Source organism: Neovison vison, chromosome 9 (assembly GCF_020171115.1).
Source record: "Neovison vison isolate M4711 chromosome 9, ASM_NN_V1, whole genome shotgun sequence".
Taxonomy (NCBI): domain Eukaryota; kingdom Metazoa; phylum Chordata; class Mammalia; order Carnivora; family Mustelidae; genus Neogale; species Neogale vison.
In genome coordinates this window covers 85263485-85283747 of record NC_058099.1, presented here as the reverse complement: position 1 = coordinate 85283747, position 20263 = coordinate 85263485, and the positions used below count along the sequence as shown (strand labels likewise).

The window sequence follows — 20263 nt, the reverse complement described above, 5'->3', positions numbered from 1 at the left end:
TCATCATTTATTATAGGTCAGACAGACCCTGAGCTACGTGCTTGCAAATGCCTGATCAGATTTGGTTGTCACAACTTCCCGAGGTAGGGCTGTATTTGTGCCATTTTGCAGCTGTGGAAAGGAGGGTCAGAACAGGAAGCCCAATCACAGTGCCGGAAAGTGGCAGAGCTGGAATTTGGATCCCGCTTTCTCTGCCACTCAACTGTACTCCATTCCCTTCCATGGAACATTAAAAGTCTTATGTCCCTTTCTTTGATGAGGCACTTTGAAGATTCTAAAACACTGTCACAAGCCATATTGACCATCCAAACAGACCAGAGTACAAAACAGGACATGGACTGTCACCACTGTTGCAGATGTAGGACTCAGTTTACCTGACTTGCTCAAACCCATCCTGGTTGAGCCTTGGACACGGTTTCTGACTTGTTTTTCTATTCCCACAAATACTGTGCTTTTCACTTTGAGCAGCTGTTACTTTCTTTTGAAATGACCAACGTATGAAATTCCCTAGAAGGACAGTTTTGGCCTTATACGGAGACGTTTCTGATGCAGTTCTCCAAGAGCGGAAGAAGCAGTAGTGAGTTCTCCATGCCTCTCCATTTTCACCCAAACACTGGGAAATCACTAGACTAGAAGGTTATTGAGACAATTAAGCCTGATCCCTGGGAGGGAGGGGAAAGGAGGCCGCTAGAGCAGATGTGCTCCAAAGCTCAGCCCTCCCTGAGATCCTGGGACTATGTTCTGTGGGAACCACCGTGTCATGGCCATTTTGGTTACTCTAGCTCCATCCCCTCACTCTGGCCTACTGAAGCCATCTCCTAGCCGAATTCCCAGGGGTCCCTTCCCATTCATCCAACTTCACTTCACCAGGGTGATCTTCCACCAAATGTATTCCCATCACTGACTCTTTTCTAACATGGCCAATGACTCTCTTCGGCCAACCACACCCACTTGATGCATCTTTGTCTGATGTTCCATGGCCTATCTCCATCCTCCCTCCAAACTCATTTTCCATTTGCTCAAACTCTATTTCTGCTTGTCAATACAATCCCTGGCCTGGGTCAGAGACATCATGCTTATTTCCACCTCCAATCCTTTGTTCTACTCTCCTAAAATATTTTCTACTTTCCCCTTGTCCGCCTAACCATATCCACTTTTTTTCAGGCCCAAGTCAATTTTGTTTCAGTACAGAGAACTTTAATGAATTTCGCCCCCCTAAACACAAATCAAGTCTAGGAACAATTTTCTACTCATGTAGCAAAGCCATGGGGACCCCCAAAAGAACTAGAAATGGCTGCGTCCTCTGGGAAGACTGCAATCAGAACCAGCTGCTCTGTGCAGCCATTAGATTTTGAACACTTGATTCTACATCAGCTTATGTTCCTCGATATGTGAGCCGAATCTGTCGGTCTCATGAAGCGTACACGCGGAGCTCTTCTGACACAGCTTCCAGAAAATAACAAGCAAACAAGCTACGGGTTGCATGAGGGAGAGGTCTAGGTCGGCCTATTCTGAACTTATCCTGCAGTCACTCAGACACACACACACACACACCCCAATTATTTGGATTTCCAGCATAGTGGAAAGTACACACGACACCTGAAGTCAGACAGACCTGGAATGAAACCCCATCGCCACCACTTTCTGGGGAAAAGAAGTGGAGCAAAACCCCAGTTAGACGGGTAGAGCGTGACCTTGAGAGGTTAGGTCCCAGCTCTGCCACAAGAATCATCATTCATCTAGTAACTCGTTGCCTCAACTTTTACAACAGAAAAATGAGGCCCACGGTGATCCACAATGCAGCCCATGGGGTTATTATTGTAAGGAGAGAGGGCATCTGTGTAAAGCGTTCAGGACAATTCATAGCATATGGGAGACACGAAGTGCTAGCTATTCTGATTAGCACTAATTCAGTGACCTTGGGCCGATGAGCTAATTTTCCGAACCTCAGTCTTCTCATCCTTATGAGAACAGTTCTCATCACTCTAAGCTGTCTGGAAACATGGAAACACCAAGGGCACCTTCGTGGCTCAGTGGGTTAAACCACTGCCTTTGGCTCAGGTCATGATCCCAGGGTCCTGGAATTGAATCCCACATAAGGCTCCCTGTTTCAAGGGGAACCTGCTCTTCCCTCTGCCTCTCTCTCTGTCTGTCTCTCATGAATAAATAAATTATTTTTAAAAATGTGGAAGCACCAAGAAACCACCTAGCTTTCCCAAAGAAGATTCCCTTATCTCTGACTCAAGGCCTGAGCTTCTAATCACCCAGCACCACAAGGAGATCTTCTTGGCAACCGTATCTTTCCATCATTCATGCTACCGTAGAAAGCGCTTGTTTTCATCCCATAGAAAATGTGGGCCTCTCACAAATTCATCTTTAGAAAATTACAACCTCATTACACTGAAAGATTGCATAAGCAAAAGACCATTCAAGCTCTCCTGAGCCCGCAGGCAGCTCTTCCGCAGCCCATCCCTGCCCATCTCTGCAACGGGAGAGAGGAATGAGCCCTCTCTGGGAAAGGTTTGGGGCCCCAGGCACATCACACCGTGTAAAATCAGGTTAAGATGAGTATCAGGAACAATGTTGAAAGCAAAAAGGAGTCAAAGCAGGTCAGACAGCCCCTGCGGGGAGTTTGGGAAGGGGAGGAGTGCCTGACTCACCACTTCTGCCTGCACAGATCATGGGAGCTGGGTTGCCAGGGAGCCTCAGACTTCTGAGCTCTGGACACTGAACCCCGCCTTGCTGCCTGGCAGCTGTGGACCTGAGCCAAGGGCTGGGCCCTAAGGCCCTAAAAAGGGGGCCCAGATCTCTGCCTTGACTACCTGTTCCCTACAAGTGTTGAAGAGCCCCCAACCCCTGGACAGCAACGTAACCAGAGCAGGAAGGTGCTATGGTCCGTTGGGGAGATGCCAGAAGTCTGCTCGGGGTGAGCCAGGCGAAAGAGAGTGGAGGTTAGGCCAAAGGGGCAAGACTTCGAACTTACCTTAAATACTGAGGTGTCTGCCTTCCAGCCAATCTGGTTCTTTCCCCAGGGGAGCTGAATTGTTCTGGAGGCTCCTATAGACTTCCTCGAGCTGTTGGTCTCTGGTGGAATGCAAGGGGTTTTTGCGAGGTCCTCCTCTCTTCTCTATAGGACTTCTGTATGAGTAGGTTGAGAAGGCAAGTTCTCGGGTCTAAATGGTGGAGGGATGCAGGGCTTAATTCACTGCAGAGCCAGGCTCTCTGTGGCATGACTGGGTGCAGAAATGCACACTGGGCACCTAGAGGAGATAGCAAGGCATTAAGGCACAAGGTTAGAAAAGAGCACACTGAGTCATAATATTTTGGAATTTTCTGGTAGGGTCAGAACTGTCTCATATTAATAATGCTTGGGGTGCCTGGGTGGCTCAGTGGTTAAGCCTCTGCCTTCGGCTCAGGTCAGGATCTCAGAGTCTTGGGATCAAGCCCCACATCGGGCTCTCTGCTCAGCAGGGAGCCTGCTTTTCTCTCACTCTCTCGCTCTGCCTGCCTCTCTGCCTACTTGTCAAATAAACAAGTAAAATTTTTTAAAAATAATAATAATGCCTAAGAGACATCTCTCGGGTTTATGTTGAAGTTGTGCAAATTAATTCATAACCAATTCCTGACCACTGTGTTAAAAGCAGAGTAAAGACCAGTTAAAGTCACAATTCTATGTTATTCCTAAGCAATGTCACCAAAAGGCAAGGAGGGATAATCCTGGGCAGAGGAAGAGCTGACCTGCCTTTTCTGTCAAATATTGGTTTGGGGTGCCCACAATTTTTTTTTACTAAGCTAATAGTTCTAGAATTGTGGACTTGGGGTGGAGAATGAAAGGACAGAGGGTTGCCATTTTCTTGGCTAGAACAGACTGCACTTTGGTCCTAATCGTACAGGACCACACCTGTTGAGTTGTTAAAAGTTAACAAAACGGTCGATCCAATTGGAGTCCATTCTTCTAAGTGACCCCTGAACCGTGGGAGAGGAAGAAAATCTTTTCGAGATATTTATGTATTTATCATGCAGTTCTAAGCCAATCAGAGTAGAAGGCAGGACATGATCACCTGCTCTTAGGCAGGTAAAGAACAGGGAGCTACGAAGTTTGGGGCAGCTGAACTTGCTTTATAAAGCTGGAGAAAAGATAAATAAATTTTTCAAAGCCACCCATACAGTAAGAAGGGAGTGGAGTCTTGGTGCTCTCTCAAGGTTTTTTGTTTGTTTGTTTGTTTGTTTGTTTTTTAAATTCTCTTGTGCTGCTGATACTAAAGGACCTGGTTGTGCTCAGAGTAGTTGCAACAGCTAACTTTTCCTGAGCACTTACTGTGGGCTGGTAGCTTTCAAAGCACATTTTTTTACATATTAGCCAATTTAAAGCTTTGGACAATTTTATGACACAGCTGTGATTATTTCCAGTTGAGTGACGGAGATTAGATTGCTTTGCAAGCTTACAGGACTAGCACGAGGAAGCCCTTAAGATTTACATCGAGGACAGCTGGTTCCAGGTACATGCACTTCACCTGTGTCGTGTTTCTCCCCAGGGCAGGCAGAGCACGACCCACAGTCATCTAAGCACGTGGGAGGGAGGTGGGGTGGAGAGGCAGCATTCAGTGATAGGGCCCAGGGAGGTTTCAGTCCCAGATTCCATGCTCCGGACAGAACCTAAAGTTCTAATGGGATGCAAACCATGTAGAAGGAGGTCGCTAGGCAGGAAGCACCTGGGACTCTGTCTCCTACACCTGGGGATTTGGGACCTCCTGCCTCACGGCTCCTCCACCCACCCCCTCCCCGCTCACAGAACACACACACTCACAACCAAACAACACTGCCCGTTTTCATTTTCACCTGCTTATGTGCTCCCCTCTCACTGAGGGGAGGAAACTGCAGCTTGTCCCAATGCCCCCCCTCCCACCCAAGTGAGGAAGCGCGGTCCATCCTGGGACACTCACCTAAAGGAGAAGCAGGTAGTCAGTCCAAGCATGGTACCAGCTCCGCAGTGGGGCCAAGAACCCCGTGTCCTGCACTTGACTCGGTGTAACTCCGCCAGGAGGAAGGAAGCCCCTTGTGTCCCAGCTCACAGAGGCTCACCTACGTCTCTGACCGAGTCGTACCTCAGCAGCCTGGAAAGGGCGCTGCCGGGGCTCCAGAGGGCAGGAAACGCTGCCTCTCCGGGCTCTGGTGCAGGGAGGCTAGTGCGGAAGGGCTGCTTATAAAGACGAGCTTGCGTGGGTGGTAACTTGCAGCTGAGCTGCATTGAGAGGTCGTGGCTCTCCATCCACAGGGTCAATAACAGTGGTTGCCCCCGTTGCTATCACCAAAGGCAGCCAGTACAGTTTTCCAGTCCCTGCAGGGGGGTGAGGTAAGGCACAATTTGGGATCCAAGCAGACCAGGGTTTGAACGATGTTCTGAGAGAGAACATTTTGATGCCTAAGTTGCTTATTTGGTCCAAAGGGAGTGGACAGCCCTCCCCCACCTTATTATTGGAGGCTCATGAGAGACCATCGAGTACCTGATAATTATCACTAATACTCTGAAACCCACTGTGCTAGGTGCTCAGGTCCATTTTCTCACTTGATCCTCACCACATTCTCTAAGACAGGATCCATGGTACAGGAAGAAGGATGTCAGGGAACTCTGTGACTTCATTACCATCAGACAGCTGGAGGAGGAAGCCCAAATCAAACTCGGAGTGGGGATGTTCCAAAATGTGTGTATTTTCCCAGCCCAGTGCTTCCTACAATGCTGGTACCCAGTGGGCACCTGAAAACTTAGTTTCCTTTTTTTATGTCCACACTTGGGCTTTTTAAAAAAGCACAGTTTGGTTACTCTCAATAAAACATATGGCATCCCGATAATCAAATGCTTGCTCAGTCACTAAGGGGCTGAGGGGTTCTGGGTGCCTTGCTCATTCAGACCTGTCACTAGGCAAACCAACAGAGCTCCTAGAAGGCAGCTTCCACTGCCTGTGAGTGGGCAGCGTTCATGATGACCCAATAAAACACTGAATGTCAATTACCAGCTACAGTCAATTACCAGCTAAGGGCAGAGGGAGCCCTAGGTCTCGGAATGCAAATTCCCTGTCTTTCCAGGAGCTTCTCTTTTCTCTTAATTAGCATTTAGGCTGCACTGTTTTAGACCCGCAGGCTGGCTGTGAGGAAAGACTAAGGGAGTGTGGGAGAAGAAACACGAAGCCAGCTCTTCCAGCAGCGTGTGGCTACAGTGGTAGAGCAGAACGGTAATTTGAGGATGTTCTCTCCCCTGGGGTCCTGGCAGAGGGGAAGGGACAGCAGCTACTTTGAAAGGTTTAAGAGCAAGTAATAAATGAGGGCTAGGGAGGCTCTTTTGGTCACCATAGAAGTGAAAGTGGGTGGTAACGAGTCCCATCCTTATGCCTGTGTTTCAGGATTCCCTCCACCACAGGGAACATTTTGAAGGTTTTAAGCTCCTCGGGAAGGCCTTTGGGCTTTAACCAATCTGATCTACTTGCTGGGACCTTGTTCAAGCATGTCTGGAATGCCCAAGGGTCCTATAGTCACCTGCCATCCTTCATCGTTTCTAGAGGAGGATGTGAGATAGCGCTTCGGGCTCCACAGCACAGTGCTCACGGGGGTGCACACAAGAGCTCTGCCCATGGCCTGATCTTCCAAGTCATTTGCTTTCTCAGTTAGTGTGCTTCAGTGCCTCTCACCCGAGGGTGACCTCCCTCAGGTTATTAGCAATGTTTTCCAGAAAGTAAACGAGTTTTTTTTTTTCAAAAGATGGTCACCTACTTCTGTGTATTGAACCCCCAAATCCTCTCACTGTGTGAATGCATCAGATACTGTACAGTTTCCCCCAGGAGAGTGGTCCCGCAGCAGCCACAAATGGCGGGAGCACTGGGGGATAACATCACACCCAAGGTGTAGGGGGATTGAGTGCACTAGAGAACCTGCAGAAATTCTAGGCTCACTTGCAGGAATAATGAAGACAGCCCATCAAATAAAGACTGGCAAGACATTTACACACCTCAGATGGGTATAAATGGACTCTGTCTACCATACCATGCTCACGGGGAAGTACTCATGATTCTACAGACTGGATGATGGGCTTTATTTTGTTTAATTGCAGTTAATAATCACACTCACGCCATTTGTCCCTCTCGTCTGGTTTTGCAACCAACTGTTCAGTGTTTTAATTTTGTCATCCTTAAGCTAGGATTTGGATGGACTTTCCATAAACATAGAGGCAATGCAAAATTCTCTTAGTGGAGGAACAGATCTACAGGAACTAATCCATCTATACTAGATTTTCATATAAATTGGAGGACCTGAGAGAGGTTGCTATAATTCTGGTTATAAGCTATTTCTGAGGAGACAGTTTATTTTGTTTTGGGACAGCAGTTAAGCAGTACAGAAAATCCCTGTGCAGAGCTCCCACAAACTATTTTACCCACTCCAAAAAAAAAAAAAAACATCTTTTGGTTTCCTCATAGGAGCTTCAAACCTAGTGGACAGAAAAAAACTGCTTGTAAAATCTCAATCCAATAAATAGAATTGCCTCTTAATAAATAGTGACCATTTTATCAGAGGAAATAAATTCGGAGGGCATATTCAATCATTTAGTAAACCTGCTTTGTGCACTGTGCCTGCTCTAAGTTCATTTGTTTTCACAGTGAATTCCTTTTTTTTTTTTGGTCCCACAGTGAATTCCTTTTTGATACCCTTACCTCACCAAGTGGTTTAGATGAGGTTTGTGCTCAAGTTCTTTCTTTTTATAAATAGCAAAACCTACTTGGAAAACCAAAAAGGGAAATGAATCTGTACCAGGAAAACACTGGAGAGAGGGCATGGCCTCAGGCTCAGACCCACCTGGGTCACAGCCCAACTCTGTCCCTTACCTTGCTGCATTAATTTACGCAAGATATGGCATCTCTCCGAGCCTCAGTTTCTCATTGATAAAAGGGCTGTTGTCTGGATTAAACATCCCATAAGAATGGCACTCGTAATAGGGTAGTTGTCGATGGATGGGAGCCTGTGTGAGCGCTGTATCACCACTGTAGTCAGGTATGTGGGCCAAGACTTCACTTGGGATGCATTTTTTTTAGCAGCCTGACTGTGGTCAGGGCCCAAACAATGGTGGACATGCAAAGGATCAGCTCTTAATTTCTTGCTCCTCAGACAATGTGCAGGCTAAAGGAAATCAAACGTTTGCAAGTGTGTTGGATCCACAATTTAGGATCCATTCCTTTTTGCAAGTGTCAACCCATGGTAGGGCAGGGGCCAGAGTAGCATTTAGAACATCCGCAAAACCATGCAGGTGAACACCAGCATCTAAGAATAAAAGGAAAAATAAAAAAGCAATGGGACTAGGAAGGATAATTTCTGTCCATCAGAAAAGCCTGTGGGGGAGGGAAAGCAGAAATCACAGTTGAGAGGACAAAATAGAAAAGCGGTGGCCCCAGACATCTCCGGGCTGTGGAAACAGCCTTCTAGCTGCTTAATGTTTATTCTGCATTTGTTTCCCCAAGGGAAAACAAAAAACCAAAAACCAAAACAAAACAAGAAAGAAACAACAGTGTTCCATCAACCGCGTGTCTCCATTCTGATGGATTTACCCATGTATCCATTGATCGTCATTATCACAAGACATCTCCCAAGATTCAGTTCAACAAACTGGCTCCCCCAGGTGGTTGGTGCTCTTTGGACTCATCCCCAAAGGGCAGACAATCCTGAGGTTTTTGGTTAAAATTAAGTATTGACCTTGTAAGGAACAAACTCAGTGTGCAGACTTCTGTGTGTGTGTTGGGGAGGAGGGGAAATATACATAAGAGATAAAATTTACTGTTTTAACCCTTATTGTGTGGTTCTGTGCCATTAATTGCGCTGACATCATAATGAAACCAACACCACCATTCCTCTGTCTCCAGAAGGTTTCCGTCTTCCCCAACCGAAACCATGTACGCATTAAGCAACAACTCCATTCTCCCCCTCCCCTTAGCCCCTTCCAACCCCCATTCTACTTTCTGTCACTCTGAATCTGATTACTCTATGCAACTTATATAAATGGAATCATACAACATTTGTTCTTTTGGGACAGGTTTATGTCACTTAGCGAATATTTTCAAGATTCATCCACGTTGCTGCACATGTCAGAATTTCCTTCCTTTTTAAGGCTGAATAATTGTGTAGACTTATAAGTAAAGCCTCTGCGGTCTCACTTTATGGCCTCATATTTTGAGACTTGCTGTAAAATGTCACACTCAACAAGGCTTTAAAAACTGAATTATTTCATTAGTATATAACTTGAAATTACTACTGAGTATTTATTATAGCTGGTGAAAAGTAATAAATGCATGGATTTCTTTTCATGAGAACTGTCTTCACACAGCAGCATCTTAAGTTGGAAACTGGGTATTGGCATCCTTGCAAAGAAATAGTGTTACTTGATTAGTGCCTGTAGCTGTAGAGTCACGAAAGTCACACACTGTGATTCCAGGCATCTGAGTGAGAAAACACATACACAGAAGCCTACAGGTAATTCAGTATCCAAGGTGGCTCACCAAAATCACCAGCTCAAAACCACACACGGCTGATTTCTCATCAGATGCTCTTCCCATTTTCTCTTATTAATCACCCTTGCTAAAAAATTGTTCTCCACTAATATCATTATCTACTTCTGTGTTTATTCATTTGTGTGTGTGTGTATGTATTTGCCCAAATATTATAACATATGTGGCCCTAATCCAAAAAAGATATTACAAAGTGCAAAAGAAAGCCTAGCATTTCTGCAGGAGAAATGGAAGTTCTCCTGGTCACGTCTGCCTAAAAATTATTATTATAATGAGTCGTGATCATGTTTGGACTTAGATTTGCAAACACAAACATGTTGTTCAATGTTATCAGGAGGAGAAACAAGCACAGCAAGCCACTTACTCATAAATTTTTCAATGGACAAGTATTAATTCCTAAACTGTGTCTTCAGTTTTTGGGACATCACCTCTTTCCCCATGAGACATCACTTCTTCCATGTCCTTTGAACTATTATAGGATGGGATGAGAAAGGGATGATTTTTTTTTTTAATCACAGTAGAAAGATAATTTGGACTGAATAATAGATGAAGACACCAGAAGGAAGAGCTTGTAGGATGAAGTGGAGAACAAAATATTGGCCCTTGAAGTCTGTGCTAAAAGTGATTTTTTCCAAGAATTTTGTATATCACGCCTGTCATAAACATTTAGTTTCATTGTGCAATGAAGACAGATGACAAGAATTTGCTGCTCCAGCAACCCAAAAAAAAAAAAAAAAGAGAGAGAGAGAGAGAGAGAGAGAAAGCAACTTCACTATGTCCTTGGAATCTGCCTTTTTTTGGTTTCAAATGTGCAGTGGAAAACTTGGGCCTGGAAGGGCTGGGGCTGGGGACAGTTGTTTATGTAAGTAATTGGACATCTACATAATTATGGAAATCAGGACAAGTCCCTCTGTTCTCATCTGTTCCAAAGCCAGGACTTGCTCTAAAGTTAAGAGGCATGCAGGCTTGAGAGAAATACACAGCTTAGCTGTCCTATGCTGACTCACGTAAACTTCAAGGTTATGAGGGTTTTTTTCATTTTGTGTCCAAATGGTAGAAGGGGAAAACATGTCTTCAGAATCAGTTATCTGGGAAGAAAGGTGCTTGGGCAGTTCTTAGGTTAGGGAGAATTTTTGTAGATCAGAGGATGATGGGAGATGTGAAGAAATGATTGAAGACAGAGGGGGAGAAGCATCCTCAAGAAAGGTCCAGAGCACTAGATGGACAGCTGACAATGGCGAGGAGCAACATACCTTCCACAGAGAGAAAAGACAAGTGAACAGACAAAAGGCTGATATACAAGATCTATAAAGGACTCCTCAAACTCAACACACACAGAACAGATGATCATGTCAAAAAATGGGCAGAAGACATGAACAGACACTTCTCCAAAGAAGACATACAAACTGGCTAGCAGACATAGAAAAAATGTTCATCATCATTATCCATCAGGGAGATTCAAATCAAAACCACATTGAGATACCACCAGTTAGAATGGCCAAAATCAACAAGAAAGGAAACAACAAGTGTTGGAGAGGATGTGGAGAAAGGGGAACCCTCTTATACTGCTGGTGGGAATGCAAGTTGGTGCAGCCACTTTGGAAAACAGTGTGGAGATTCCTTAAGAAATTAAAAATAGAGCTACCGAATGACCTGCAATTGCACTACTGGGTATTTACCCCAAAGATACAGATGTAGTAAAAAGATGGGCCACCTGTACCCCAATTTCATAGCAGCAGTGGCCACAGTCACCAAACCGTGGAAAGAGCCAAGATGTCCTTCAACGGACGAATGGATAAAGAGGATATGGTCCATATATACAATGGAGTATTACACCTCCATCAGAAAGGATGAATACCGGGGCGCCTGGGTGGCTCAGTGGGTTAAAGCCTCTGCCTTTGACTCAGGTCATGGTCTCAGGGTCCTGGGATCGAGCCCCGCGTCAGGCTCTCTGCTCAGCGGGGAGCCTGCTTCCCCCTATCTCTCTCTCTCTCTGCCTGCCTCTCTGCCTATTGTGATCTCTGTCTGTCAAATGAATGGATAAAATCTTAAAAAAAAAAAAAAAAAGGATGAATACCCAACCTTTATGTCAACATGACAGGAATGGAAGAGATTATGCTGAGCGAAAAAAAGTCAAGCAGAGAGAGTCAATTATCATATGGTTTCACTTACTTGTGGAATAAGGAATAACATGGGAGATGGAGAGGAGAAGTGAGTTAGGGGAAATCGGAGTGGGAGATGAACCATGAAAGACTGTGGACTCTGAGAAACAAACTGAGGGTTTTTGAGGCGAGAAGGGTGGAGGGCTGGGTGAGCCTGGTGGTGGGTATTAAGGAGAGCATGTATTACATGGAGCACTAGGTGTGGTGCATAAACAATGAATCTTGGAACACTGAAAAAAAATAAAATTACAAAAAAAAATACAAGTGAACAATCACAGAAAAGATAGAGAGGGATTTTGGCATCGAGAAAAAGGATCCTAGAGAATCTCAGTATCTTATCAGCAAATGAGGTAGTGAGGTCACCTTCTGAGAAAGAGTGAGAAGAACTTGGGTCTTGGGAAGTTTTGGCCTAGCCCCAGTAAAAAATGCAAGGGGCTACTGGACAGATGAATGGAAGAGTGATCAAGCAGGTAAGCTAGAGTCATAGTGGGTCATTAGAAGGGTGTTCTGGAGAGGTTATTTGAGATCTCGGAGACAGGGTGATTTGAAGTGACGATTGTATCTAAGGTGGCACTTTTTGAATGCCAATCAAGGCCATTCCAGCTGAGCAGATCAAGTACAAAGCCAAGGTATCAGTGCCACCTACTGGCTTATGGAAACCAACGAGGAGGCAAATGAGAGATCTAGAGAATTCTAAATTTTCACAGTACTCTCTGAAAAACACTCGCTTGACCTAGCCATGTATCCTCTGTAATTAGAAAGGATGCTTTGGGCATAGATATGGAATAACTCCCAGAACCATCTAAATAGCATTTGATTTAGCAGAGCAAGGTGCATTTAGCTTGAACTCCTACCCTAGCAGTGGATCTAAGACACCATGGAGATTAAGGTGGATGGATTTCAGGAATTAGGAAAACCAATCGCTGTGTTGGTTCCTACAGGCATGGATGCCGAGGCAAAATAACAGCCGTTGCCTCTAGGTCTAGCAGAGTCCAGTGTAAGCCTTGCTCTTCTGTTCCAATCTAGTCTGTCTAAGGAAGTAAAAAAGTCTCCTGGCTAGCATTTGAATTATAACTATCTCTTTACAAATAATTCTCCTCAAAAATCTTTGAGAACCCAAGAGCAGGTTCTTTTCATTTTGTATATCTCTAAATTTCACCTAATACCTAGCACCTAGATGTTCAAAGAATATCCACAGAATGAATGAATGAATGAAGAATCTATGATCCTACATTTCTCTAAGAATACACTTTCTTTGGGTTTAGAAGCCTCTGGGAAATCCATCCCTCATTGTTGTTCCATTCAGGGCACACTTCTGAAATATGTGTAGCTACCATTCAACTCCATAAACACAAATGACAAGCATTGGCAAGGTAGGCAAGACCTACTTCTTCCTAGCAGGTCTGTCCTAGATCCTCTGCTCACTTTCCTGCTAGCGTCTGGACTGATAATTACTGCTCAGTTAGTTGTGGCAAAGGTCACACTATGCCAAAAGTAGAAGAGATTATAGCAAGGACAGTAATTAAGAAGTGGGATGGGGAACCTGAATACATAAAAGGCCGCATAAATATGCTGCCTCCATTGAGTGAGATAGTCTCAACTTGAAATCACCCACTCCTACAAGACAGAAGTCCCAGCCTTTTTTTTGCTTTGGAAACCAAGTTTTCTTCCTGATGGCCAAGAATGCAACTAGTCCATTCTAATATCTCTGTGTGAATTAGTAAAAGGCATCTCCTGCAGAGGCAGAAGCAGCGAACACCAGAGTGCATGGTTTGATGAGATGAACTTGGGCTGGATGTCTGTGCACTTCTCTGGGGCAGTCACCTTGTGCAATGAATGAACTGCATGTTTACATCCTTTGCCCCAATTAGGGATGCACTGTTTCGGGCTTCCGGCTCCTAGGAGTCACTCCCGAGTTAAGAACCATGGCTCCATCCTAAAAGTTATATACCAAATTCCTTGGCAACAACTGGAAGACAAAGAGAAGAGCAAAGTCTAAGATGGGAAGGGTGTGCCGATGTTAGATAATTGCACTGCTCTGTATATGTCCTTTCCCCTTTAGTTAACAAAACTAAGAGACTACCTCTACATCAAAAGACAAACCCTACCTACTCTTCATTTTCATTTTTGTGGTCTGGTGTAACGGAAAGAATTATGTACGTAAGGTTTACCTCTCCCAACTGCATTAATTCAGTAAAGCTATGGGGCAATGCAGAGGGGTGGACTTTCCTCCATTCTCACCAGTCAAGTCTGTGTTTCCAAGGCTTCAAAGCAAATACAATAAATCAGGCAGCAAACCTCAGAGTTTCAGTAAGACGACTTGGTTAAACCATGCATGAGTAACTGGTACCTCACTATTCTGGCTGAAGCCTAGGTCAACAATGTTCAGATATATTTACAGGGGGTGGGGTGATTCTGCTGAAATCTGAAACTATATTTTCTGAGCATGATCAATTTCCAAACAATATCAAGTAGTTCTTTGGATCAGACTGAAGAAATTTGTCGATTTCTTTTAGGACAACGGGAGGGGAGGACGTGTGTAGCGTTGAGTAGAGGACTGAATTCAATGAGCAGAGACCCATCATTGGTTTATCACTAGGTTATCACCTCCAAAGAAGTTAGTCTGTCTCCACCATCTTTACTAGGACAGTAATTTCTTAAATGGTCATAAGGAGTTTGTAAGGTTGGACTTGCTTCTGTAGAAAGTCCTCCTATGTGTTTTTCCTTGGGAGAGATAAACTTTCCAATTAAATGAAGAATTCTCTGGCTATCTCTTCACTGTTACTCTTTCAGGGTGAGATGCAGCTCACATCTGTCAGACGTTAGCCAAGCCTCAACTCCCCTTCTTAACCAGTTACCGCAACACCCCCAGAATGGCGGGTGGGTCCTGCTTGTTGCTTGACTTGAACCAAGGCTGTAAGTGGGTTCTCTGGGGTCCAGGAACCTTCAGCCTTTAAGAGAAAAGTCAGAAAGGGATCAGTAAAGGGGTCCTGTGAGAAGCCCCCCTTGGCTTCTCTCTACTCATAAAATATGTAACACGTGTTGACTAGATCCAAAATTATGTCATTGCCTCATAAGTTTTTGAGGTTCCAACTTCCAAGGCCCTTGGGAGAGGAGCAGTTGTTATTGTAAGGTCAGGATTTAGGAGCGGCAACTGAAGCCATTCAAGGTCTCCTTGCCGTGTTGTTTCCATTGCTTTTAGGCAGCCACAGAGAGATCTGGCTGCTCTCAGACTGACAGCCCAGGCAGCACTGCCATGTAGGAATGAGATAAACAATTGGATTTTTTTCCCCTAGGAGAATATATTGATGAGCATGGCCACTGCCAAGTCTGTGAAGCCTCGTGTGCCAAGTGCTGGGGGCCAACTCGGGAAGAGTGCACTGACTGCCCCATCACAAGGTGAGTGACCTCCCAGTATCTTCTGTGGTTGGGAGCCCATGGGTGGCAGGATGGGGAGAGAAGGTGTTTACCACCTTAAAGTCACCCCTTGGGTCTACAGGAAAAAGAACCAAACTCCTTCTCATGATACAAAATCCCTCCATGGTCTGGCCATAGAGCCAGCTCTGTAGCATCTTCTTCCCATGATGCCCTGCTCCCTGTGTAAGAAACAGTTACTTGGACACTAAAAGGGCTTTCCCATCAATGAAAATGGTGTCTTTGATGGCTGCAATTGCATCCCCTTCTGCACACCCATCGTCTCCATCTGCTGATCAAACAGCTCCTCATATTTCTAGAGTCAGTTCAAGGATGAACTGTTCCATGAAGGCATTTTGACCACTTTCCAGAATTGACTTCTCCTCCTCAAGTTCCTCTGGGCTCTGTATAAACTTCCATGAGCACCTGCGACATTTTAAGACATTAATTTACAAATCTCTATCTCTCTATAGAGGGGCTGTATTTCGAGAAGCCCCATGAAATACTCATTTTGTATCTCCATTACCTATCACAGGGCAAGAAAAATAGTAGGCACTCAATTAATGTTCGGTAGCTGAATGAATGGGGAAATAACAAGCATCTGAACGGAATGAGAATCTGCTAATACACTGGGAATTTCTAGCATAGAGCGTTGGAAGACTGTTGTGTTTTTAGTCAATGCTCCTCTGATTGGAGCCCTTAATACTTGTTGGCTGACTGAGTGTTTGAATGCGTAGCCCCATCACTGCTCTACTAAGTGCCTAGGAAGCAGGATCTCTCCAGACCAGTATGATGAGGCTGCTTTGGCGGCAGATAAGTCCCCAGGATGGACATTCCCTCTGCTTCATACAACAGTCATTTCACCTAATTCTTCCTCAAGACTATAATCCCCTGAGCAGGAATTGTGGTTGTATTTATCTCCCTAGTCCCCCCGCCCAGTGATCAACACACAGGAATGATTCAAGAAATAATAAAGTGTATAATCAATATCATGGGCTTGGCTGTCCAGATAGCTTCCTTTGGAAGAGAAAAAAGGAAGGGGGGGTGGAGGGAGGCAGGGAGACAAACACCAAAGAAGTCTTAAGAATTGTCATTGCTCACTATGGCAACATTTTCCAAGTGTCTCTTTTAGATATCTATGCCTCTACATATTGGATTTGCTTTCAAGCAGCTTCAGGACACACTCTTGGTTACAGACATCATTCTGAGTACGGGTCCTGCTTCTCCTAACTCCTCACCATATCAACAGTCAAGCCCTACTGCATGTTTGGACATCTTTGAACTAAAGGAACTTACTAGCATTTGTTTACTAGGGCTATTACCATCCTCCGGTGTATACTGCAAAAGTCAGGATTGTCCCAGGTTCATCAAAAGTCAGGGAAAAACAACAACAACAACTCTACTACCATAAATAGCCATGAAAAATACTGCAGCCCATTGGTACATTAAGATCAGAGATACAGTTCCTGGGACATTGGGGTAGCACAACTGGCAATAAGCAGCCCATGGTTTAGCTTTTAAAGAAAGAAAAGCATGCTCATGGATCTTGAACTCTTATGTGTTCTCCTACAGAAATCTTGTTTCCCAGGAAGAGTTTTCTTCTCCTCTCCCTGAGCACTCCATTTCACTCATCTCTCTTCCTTGATAAAAATTACTTGCAAATATGTCCAAGAGAGGGCATCATATCATGGCAATGAACTAATTGACTTTTTTTAATCTGCATTTTACTAGAAGAGGGTTGAGACGATGAGGAGATAAAAACTATTTGGAAAGATGTTGATGTTGACTGAGTTGTTCTTAAAAGACAAAAAGTATTTTTCTTAAGTATCTTCCAAAGCATTTTCTTGAGTGGAATCAGATCCCTTCAAGATGGTCTTGAGCACCTGATCTATGTCCAGCTCTGAGTTAGGTCCATGAAATCTCAGAGGTAGCTCAGGAGGTCAAAGTCAAGGGTTGGTGAAGTGCTCAGGGGCCAGCTTTAACACTCTAGACCTGAAGCAAAAGCTGCAACCGTGGCGGGTTGGGGGGGCTAGCTTGATAGAAAGTAGGGCTGTAGGGGACATGGCCACTCCAGAACCATGGAAGGAGGAAGCAGAGCTACAGCTCCGGGGGGGAATAAATACCCCCAATCTCTCTCTCCTCCCACCCATAGATCTGCTGGTGACTTCCCTTGTCTGGAATTAAGTGGAGGCCAATGGGAAACACCACTTACAAATGGGAGGAGTGAGCCTGGGGAGGTAGGGTCTAGTTGACATACTTCCAGAACATGGCACGACAAATAATGACAAAAAATGGATCTGAGGCAAGGGTAAGGAGAGAAACAGAATACCCAGGACAGTTGATCTGTCCAAGTTTCTTCCTGGTCTTAAGCTTTTAGATATCTCTAGTCCTGGCAGAAAAAAATCATCCCTAAGGATGTCTGTTTTTTTTAAGTTTTTTTTTTTTTTTTTAACTTATTTGAGAGAAAAAGAGAAGACAGGAGCAGGAGGGAGGAGCAGAGGGAGAACGAGAAGCAGACTCCCCACTGAGCAGGGGGCCTGAGGCAGGGCTTGATCCCGGGACCCTGAGATCATGACCTGAGCTGAAGACAGATGCCCTAATGAGCCACCCAGGCACCCCCCAAAGGAGTTTTTATCTAGGAAAGAAGTATTCATATTGAAGTTATAGGTTTGCTTCAAAATGGTATAGGAGGGAAGTAAACCGATGGGGATATAAATAAGATTGGCCATGCAGTGAAACTGTTGCAGCTGAGAGATGAATACAGAGGAAAGGGTACTTTTATGTCTTGTATATGTGTTTATTTTATATATATTTAATTTATTTCCTTAGTAAAGTTTTTAAAAATAACATAACCCCAAATGTTTTACAGAAAACCAAACTTTTGGAAGCCCTCTCTTTGTATTCTAGGTCTCTCTTTACATTTCCATTAACTCTTGGGCTTAGCTCCTTGGAGAGGATTGAAAACTTGGGAGGCAGGAAGAGCCTCCTCTGGCACTGCTATCTAACATGCAGAGCCCCCAGTGCCATGGCCCTCATGGCCCTCCTGGTCCTCCTGGCTCAAGCTGGCTTCCCAACCCAGTCCTGAAGGAGTCATAGAGTCAATGAACCAATTAAAAACATTAAAAGTTACCTCTGTTCTGATCTACCCTCAAATGCTTTATTTGATCTGTTTCAATGAATTCGTTGCGGGGGGGGGGGTGCGGAGAGACTTTTTGCCAGATTTCATTTTGTTTTAACATTATCTCTCTGTCCCTCTGCCCCTCGCCCCGTTCACTCTCTTTCCCTCTCAAGTAAATAAAACCTTAAGAAAAAAAAATTAAAGTACCAAGAAAGTAGATTAAATGCCCTTGTGACGACGTACTTGGGCCAAACCAACAATCAGCAGAGGATCCACTAAACCTGATTTACCATCTCATCTCTTCTAGTTTGTATCACACACACACACACACACACACACACACACACACACCCCGGATGTCGGAAAATGTAGTGCCAATATGGAGAACGTTACCTCTGCCCAGCTCACTAACACTCGGTTCTGCCGACTTCTTCTTTCCATAAGCCCTGGAATGGTTCACTGGTTATGAAAAGGCTAAAAGCACTCATGAGTTGGGGAAGAAATGCCTTCCCTGCAGAGATTAGCTTGCCCAGTTGTCTCAGACATCCAGAGTGGGTGACGGGCGGTCCCAGAAAGGACTTGAGTTGGCTTTACAGGAAATTGTCTTCAGCCCCACAGAGCCCAGAGCAAGGTCATCTGTTCTCCACTGGGGAAAATTGTTAGTGTCAGTGGAAATCTGAGCCACCTGAGCTGGTTCTTTTCTCAAGTTCCTTAGCAGTTTTCCTTGAAGGGGGTTGGCTTGCAGGAGATGGTGTAATTCAGTGCCTTTATCTAAACGTGACTGTTTTCCTTCTCTGTTTTGATCTCTAGAAAGAATCACATTCTTACAAAAAACTGTACTTCACCTTCGCTTTCCTTAGAGTAGACACGAAGGGAGATGGTTTAAAGCACCATTATGTGCTTGGTACTTTCTTAAAATTAAGCACTCAAGTCAGAAAGGCTGCCCCATGCATATATTAAGATGAAAGTATTACACCCTCGGCTTCACCCCCAAGTCTGCTGCCCCCACTTTCTGGATGCTTCTAAACGGTTCCCATCATTGAGAGTATTAGATCACTCATCCCAAGAGAAATTATTTCCCCCTAAATAAGTTCATCAGCTCTTTCTATAAAAGGCAAAAATGATGACATACTTTTCATTCCCTTTGCAGCGGAATTCAGAAGGAAAAAAAAAAAGAACCCTCACTAATAAACATTCCCATTCTCCCTTCTGCAGAGTATCTAGCAGCTTCCTTGTTTAAAAACCTCAGAAAGCTCTTACACAGTTTTTCTTAAAGGGAGGTTTTGGGTTTTTAACTAGTCACATCCAAATGATTCCTTGAAAAATCTAGCTCAGATGCCAGAGCCGGGGTGGGGCTGGGATATTCCCAGTCGGCACGAGCGCCATCAACTGAAAGTCTGGGCTGGTAGCGCAGCCTTCTCATCAGACCCCATGGCACAGGGGATCTATTTTGACATAGACAACCAGATGTGCATACGCGTCTGCTCGGGGCTGGGACTCCATGCCCTGCAGTGGGCCACAGGCCTTGTTCACTCCAGCAGTGCTCAGTATGGTGACCAGAAACCAAATGGCGGAGAATGCAAGAACGAGGTGGCTGTCTGTCTTATGATGTTGGCGCTAATCCCACTGTTGCCAACAGATGCAAATGACGCAGACTTTCAGGGTGTGGAGACGAGATGGAAGATGTCAAGCAACACCCTACTCAGGTTGCCTTGCTCCCCTGCCGACCTCCACAACCCTGTGACTGAAATGGCCCATCCCCGGCTCAGGGATGGCTCTAGCTGTGAAACAGTGGGACTTAGTCACGCCAGTGCACCCCAGGCCTACGCCTGCCCTTCCATGGGAGGTCCGGGTTGGGAGGTGGGGGGCGGAGAGAGGCAGCAGAAGGAGAAAGGAGCCCTAGCTTTGCGGACAGGCCCTCCGCTCTCTCCGGTGGGGATGCCAATGTTATACCATCGGGGATAAGTGTGTGCTGCATGGTGAGTTAACCTCCCAACTGAGACAGTAACTACTGCTGGGAAGAAACT

The 20263-nt window shown here is 45.0% G+C and overlaps 1 protein-coding gene across 3 annotated transcripts in view; it reads left to right on the top strand.

The window, feature by feature from the left end:
• The window catches only part of PCSK5 (proprotein convertase subtilisin/kexin type 5), a 449573-nt gene that overhangs the window by 329160 nt on the left and 100150 nt on the right, over window positions 1–20263 (top strand). For all 3 annotated transcript variants that reach the window (XM_044265871.1, XM_044265870.1, XM_044265868.1), the window contains exon 21: window positions 15001–15103. In XM_044265871.1, the coding sequence (XP_044121806.1) occupies window positions 15001–15103 (103 nt within the window). The remainder of the gene's footprint in view (window positions 1–15000; window positions 15104–20263) is intronic.